The sequence below is a fragment of the Myotis brandtii genome, unplaced genomic scaffold (assembly GCF_000412655.1).
Source record: "Myotis brandtii unplaced genomic scaffold, ASM41265v1 scaffold355, whole genome shotgun sequence".
NCBI lineage: Eukaryota > Metazoa > Chordata > Mammalia > Chiroptera > Vespertilionidae > Myotis > Myotis brandtii.
In genome coordinates, this window is record NW_005363642.1 from 974,820 (window position 1) to 981,580 (window position 6,761).

Below are 6,761 nucleotides of genomic sequence, written 5' to 3' on the forward strand. Positions count from 1 at the left end.
CCCCTCTTGGTGCACCCCCCTCCACCGTGTTCTTCTGAATGGCTTGAGCTGTTCTGCAACATGGATGTAACAACTGACTGACCATTTCCTTAAGATGCACACTGTTACTGCCCATTTTCTTCCCACAATGTTCCATTGAACACCCTCTTACACACACCTTTATGAACACATGTGAGAATTTCTATAAGACAGATTCCTGGCTGTGGAACTGGGGTGTGACGGCACATTAGAAACATTGTCATCTTACTGCTAAATTGTCCTCTCATTATCCTGAGAATTAATTGCCTGGCTCCAACCTCTGCCTTCACTTCTTTGGTGACATTTCTCCTTGATCAAGATGGCTGTGGGGGGCCACTGTGATATCACAAATGTGGGGTGTGGAAGACCACACACCCTGTGACTGACCAACCAGGACCTTGGGGATAGCACCACCCTCCTCCTGCCATGCCTGGAAGTTCTGCATGTGTTTGAGATTCCTGGAGTCTTGGTGATTAGCGCCATTCTCAGCTTGGGGCTGGACTCAGAACCAGGGCAGAGGGAAGGGAGAGGGTGTGTAACATTTCAAAAATCAAATACGATATCATGATTTAATATTTAAAAAGTGACAACAAAAGAACTTTATCATACAAAGCATCCATTTATCATTTAGTTCTTCAATAAATATTTGGTTTACGTACTGATTACTGTTACAGGATTGCCATGTTGAACACAAGTTTCTGATCTCACAGAACTTATATTCTACTTGGAGACAATGAACACAATGAGTATCAGTTAGTGACAAGTGCTGGATTATTTAGGGTAACAGCCAGCTGCTAGAACAAGTAAACCCCCAACATTTCAGTCCTCCCGACTCCAGATTAGGACAAATCCCCCACCTTATAGCTCCAAGGGCCTCCTCTTCCAAGATTTATAACTATTTCTGTGATGATCTGATTAATGCCTGTCTCCCCCCACTAAACTGGAAGGCCAAAACTTGTTTTTTTCCTCTGTAGCCATAGGGGGCATCTTTCATTCCAAGTTTTTTCCTGTCCCCCTGCACAGTCTTCAAACCAAGAGACCACTCCCATCAGCCAAGTCGTCAGCTCACAAGTCCCCTCCACAGAGTGGCCTTCTCAGGCCTCCTTGTGGTACTATGCCCAGCCAGCCACTCTGCCGACCGCCAGCTCGTGTCCCTTCCGCTCTATGGCAGAGGGAGAGAAGTACACCATATTCTCACTCCCCTTTCCACAGATGACATTTCTGGGAAGCAGCAGTCCACAGACTTGACCTCCATGCATTCCTTGTGTCCCACAGGGTCATATGACTAGCTCACCAATGATGCGGGAACAGAAGTGGAGTGAGTCACTTCGGGCCAAGGCAGTAAAGAAACAGAGGAGCCTTTCCTACTCTCTCTCTCCCTCCGTCCAACTGGCTGGATGGGAACATCCAGGACATGCTGGAAAGCTATGTGCCGGGGTCCCTGAATGACTGCGTGGGGCAGAGCCACTGGCTCTCTCCCCGATGGGGACACCCACATTCAACACAAGTTCGCACAGCTGGCTCCCTCTCATCAATCAGCTCTCAGCTCAAATGTCAGTCAGGCCTCTCCCAACACCCTCCAGTCATTCTCTGGCTCATCAACTGATTCTGCACATAGTTGTGATAAACTTCAAAGTCTTCTGTTCATTTATTTGTTCACTTGAATACTGTCTGTCCCAACTAGAATGCAAGCTTCTTGGGGGACAAAAACTCTCATCTCTCTTGCTCATGCTGTATTCCCACTGCCTAGAATAGTGCCTGGCACATAATAGAAGCTCAATAAAAATGTGAATGAATGAGTGATACAGCGTATACGTTTCAAATACCTCATCTGTAAAACAGGGTAAATACCAAACTCTACCATTTCTTGGGGCTCCTCCGGGACCATGTAGGTTCACTTTAAAAAGTGCTAAGTGTTACAGGATTGGGGGTGATAATTTATAGTCGATCTAGACATGAATCAACAAAGTAAATGTGTTATTAACCTACTATGTGACTGGCGCAGCCCTCTTAGTAACTCAGTGGACTTTAGTTTCAAATTCATGGTTTTCCTATCTTGTTGTGGGTTTGGAGGTAAGGTTCTGGAAGTTTCTGGCTGCACCCCCTCTGGGACAAAGAGTACAAATTACCTAACTACCCACTGACCCCTTTTCTCCTTCCTAAGAGCCCCAGCTTTATTCTGAGGGGCAGGGTGTTCCCACAGTGAGGCAAACGGTCAGAAGGTGAAGTTGCTGGGTGGGGTGTCGGAAACTCTTCACAGGGTAGTGACACCTTTTATGCCCTCCTCTTCTTCCTTCCTACTTCCTTCCACAGTAAATACGGGTGAATTTCCAGGAGGGCCAAGGCTAGCCCTTAGTGTGCTTTTGTTCCAGTTAGAAAAAGACTTGTACTGTGAGCATTCAAATGGAGAAAAGACAGCTCCCGTGGACAGACACAGGCCTCTGGGTGCTGGGCCTGCATTTCTGAACCACCCAACCCTCGGCTGAGAGCTTCGAGCAGTACACCAACTGCAAAACCACCCACGGAGCCCGGGTTTGGGACTGTGGGACAATCGAGGGTGGGAAGAGCTTGCTAAGGGCAGAGCCACAAGAGAAAAGGAGCCGCCACACCAGCCCTGGAAGGCCTCTCACCTTTTCCTTTCGTGTTTTTGTTTGTTTGTTTGTTTTTAATTTAATGGTTTATTTGGAAATAAGGTCAAAGTGACAGAAAAGTTGCAAGAACTATTCAAGGTAATCCCCTTCCTGCAGACTGGTCAGTTCACATTCTGTTCCATTTACTCCGCTGCCCTCTCCTCACCGCAGCCCTCCCCCTTTCTCTATGTAGATCTGGACGCACTGCTCCTCCTCCTCTTCTGAATCACTTGAGAGCACTGGGTAGTCACGAAGCCCATCATCCCTAAGCACTCCGGTGTGGACACCCCAAACTAGAACACTAACCACCGCCAAGCCTCCTCTGCCTGCTGAAGTGAAATGTAAAACTTCTATCCAAAAATCAATTCTTTTGGCTTGCTGTTAAAAGTAACCACATCTACAATGTCACCCCGATGAATTCAATAAAAAGAAAGAAAAAAAATTTTAAGTGAAAATTACAAAACACAAGAAAAAAATGACAAAAATAAAACTAACCAAATCTAATACCCTCTGTGTCCCTACAACTCCTGGGGGACGTGGGAACGAACATAGGAAGCTCAGCGTTTCAGGCCGCTGCTTGCCCGCCTCCGCCCCACCCTGTGGGGCCCCTTTGATTCCTTACAGCTGCCGCACACCTTTCAGCCTCAGAACTTTCCAATGGAGGTAAAACTCATGTAACATGGAATTATCTTACAGTGAACAATTCAGCAGCATTTGGTACATTCGTAATGTGGTGTGACCATCACCTTTCTCTAGTTCTAAAACATTTTCATCACCCCAGAAGGAAACCTGTACCCACTAAGCAGTCACTCCCCATCCCCCCCACTCCCGCAACCACCAATTGATTTGTCTATGGATTTCCCTTTCGGACACTTCATATAAATGGAATCACACATCCCGTGCTGCCTCACAACTTCGTACCAGCTGTTTCCTTCTCCCAGATGCTTTTCCCTCCTCCAACTCGTCCTTTAGGAATTCACTTCACCAGCACTTCATTAAGCAGCTTTCCTGGGGCCTCAAGTCCCCCCAACACATACCCCAATAAAAATCTGAAGTTTCTCTTGTCAGCATTTACCACAACTACATTTATTCTATGAGGTAATTTCATTAGTGTTTCTTGTAGTTAGAAAGTTTATTAGGCAGGAATATGTCTGCCTTATTTCTCACTGTACGTTGACACCTAGTCCAGAATCTGGCACACAGTAAGGTACTCAATAATACTTTGTGAATTGACTGAATGAGTGATTATCTGTGGCTGGTGACCCGGGCAGCCCCACCCTGCCCTCACCAAGGGCCTCCCACATGCCCATATATGGACATGATGCAGGACAGTTCTGGCCATGGTCAGAGGTGCAGGCCTCTGCGACCTCACAATGCCCAGGCCCCCCCCGGTGTCTATAAGAGGCCCAGGACCAGCCCCTGGTTCACAGCCCACAAAGTTCCACCTGCTCACAGGTTGGCTGGCTCAGCCAAGGTGGTAACCCTGCTCCTGAGCATCTAGGCCAGTTCCACCCAGCATCATGGCCAGATACAGATGCTGCCGCAGCCGGAGCAGATGCCGCCGCCGGAGAAGGAGATGTTACAGACGAAGGAGGCGCTGCTGTCGGAGGAGGAGGAGGAGAAGAGGTACAAGGGGTCCCTATCTGGGTACAAAACCACAAAACGAGCAAGGCAGAACTGGGGGTTCTGCCAACTAAAATTCTCTCTCTCTGTTTTGCTTCCCCAGTGTGCTGCCGCCGCTACTCAAGGTGTAGAAGAAGATAAGATGCTAAAGGCACAAGCTAGCAAGTCCACACACTCTGCCTGAGTTTTACCGGCTACAAGACCCTCTTGCTGCTACACCTTGAACATGCCACCATCTCAATGAAGTGAACATGGAACAGGAGCCTGCTAACGAACAACGCCGCCTGTCAATAAATGTTGAAAAAATAACTCCACTCTTATGTCTTTGCTTTGAGAAGGGAGTTCAGGGAAGAGGAGGGCTGGGGATTAAAAGTGGGGGATGCCCAGCCAGTGTGGCTCAGTGTTTGAGCTTTGACCCATGAACCGGGAGGTCAAGGTTTGATTCTCAGTCAGGGCACATGCCCGGGTTGCAGGCTCGATCGATTCCCAGCAGGGGGTGTGCAGAAGGTGGCCGATCAATGATTCTCATCATTGATGTTTCTATTTCTCCCTCTCCCTTCCTCTCTCTGAAATCAATAAAATATATTTTTTAAATCATATATAATAAAGACCCTCACTCCGTCACGCCATCATAAGATGCAAATTGATTCATTCTGTCACGCCGTCACAAGATGGCTACACACACAGCGGAGGCAGGGTTCCCATAATGAGCCGTAATGAGCGATCAGCAGGGACCTGAGGCTGCGTGGTACTGGGCTGAGGTGGGGGACCTGAGGCCGCACCCCCGGCCCAATGGGGCTTGACAGGGGACCTCAGGCTGCACCCCCTGCCCGGTGGGGCTTGATGGGGGACTGCAGGCCATGCCCCCCACCCGACGGGGCTTGACGGGGGTGGGGCAGCCGGGTCTGGATCTCACCCAATGGGGATGGGGCCGGCCAGGTCTGGGTCTCGTGTGATTTCGAGGTGCACGCGGGTGTGCGAGGACTTGACTCTGGGTCTTGCGGCATGCCGCAGACTCTGACAGGAGGAAGATTTTCATATACATTTTACTAATTTTCTTTCATCTCTGACACTTCTATTATAAAGGGCAAATAGCAATATTAAAATATTTTCTCTAATTCCCTTTTAATGGGCATGGACCACTAGTAAATAAAAAACTCAGGAGAGGGGTTGAGGATGCCAAAAAGAGGGGGCATAAGTGACAGTTGTCACATTAAATCTTGTTCCAAACTCTTGACTACCAAGTCAATCAACAGCTGCCTCCCCAACCACCCCTTTAGAGGTCCCCCCCAGTGGGGACAGGAGTCGAGCCACGCTGTTTCTGAGCGCATCTCTCCCCAACACTGTGCTCCATGACTTCTGTTGGCAGCTTGAAACGGACCACAGAAATTCGTGCAAAAGCTACAAATCAGGACTTGCTCTCCCCTGTCCCTGTCACAGAGAGCCAGGTAAACATTTACCAGCTCTAGCTCATCCCTATATCCCACTAGTCCCCAAAGTGCCCACAGTTTTCGGCCCAAAGCTCCCCTCGGTCTGGGTACAGTGATGCCCAGGTGGTAGTTGAACTAAGCTTTCACATTTAACCTATGAAGGAAGCAACATGGTAACCTGACCATCTTGTCTACCCACTCGACCCACATGATACACTGAGGGCTTGAAACCCCAAGATGATGTGGAGATGGTTCACAAGACACTTTGGACATCGGCCTACTTGGCTCATTTCACAATCTCATGGTGGCAGAGCAAAGCCCACGGCTGAGGCTCTATTCCCTAAAGTGACAGGGCCACCAAGAACCTCCGAAACATGGCCATGATCTGCATGTTTCGGGCATCATGGTGTACAGGTGTTTTGCATTCACTTTCAGGCCCCATACCAACCTTGCAACATAGGCATGGACAACACTGTCTTTCTAAGTGAGGGCATTAAATGGGGGTCTGAAGTTGCTTCCATTACCCCAGTCGCTAGATGGCTTCCTATACCCAGTCAGATGATATGGCTTCCTATACCCAGCCCCCTTAATGCATATGAACACCGGGTGAAATTAAGCCTCTGTATTAGCTTCCTATGGCCACTGTAACAAATTGCCACACACTTCATAGCTTACAACTCAAATTTATTATCTTACAGAATTCCACAAGGGGTCTCACAGGGCTGGGCAGTCAAGGTGTGGGCTGGGCCATGTTCTCGCCAACTCTGAGAACCCCCACCTCCATCTCAAAGCCAGTGGCGAGGATCTTCAAAGCTCTTCCTGTGACTCTCCTGCCTCCTCCTTCCAACTTTTAAGGACCCATGTCACTACATTTGAACTCACTTAGGATAACCCAGGATGAGTTCCCATCTCCAGATCCTAAACTCACCCAGAAAGCTCAGGGAATAGGGCATGGTCAGACATCTCTGTCTATTAAAGGGAAACCAGTTGCTATGATTCTGATTCTGCTTTAATGGGATCATCTCTGTACAGTGAGAGGGGTGGGAAAGGGGGGGGGGAG

General features: G+C 48.6%; 1 protein-coding gene across 1 annotated transcript in view; it reads left to right on the top strand.

Annotated features, from left to right (window-relative positions):
* The first annotated feature begins 4,182 nt into the window (after positions 1 to 4,182).
* PRM3 (protamine 3) overlaps positions 4,183 to 6,761 on the top strand; it is a 6,245-nt gene continuing 3,666 nt past the window's right edge. The window contains exons 1-2 of the mRNA XM_014544168.1: positions 4,183 to 4,274; positions 5,641 to 5,719. Of these exons, the coding sequence (XP_014399654.1) occupies positions 4,183 to 4,274; positions 5,641 to 5,719 (171 nt within the window). The remainder of the gene's footprint in view (positions 4,275 to 5,640; positions 5,720 to 6,761) is intronic.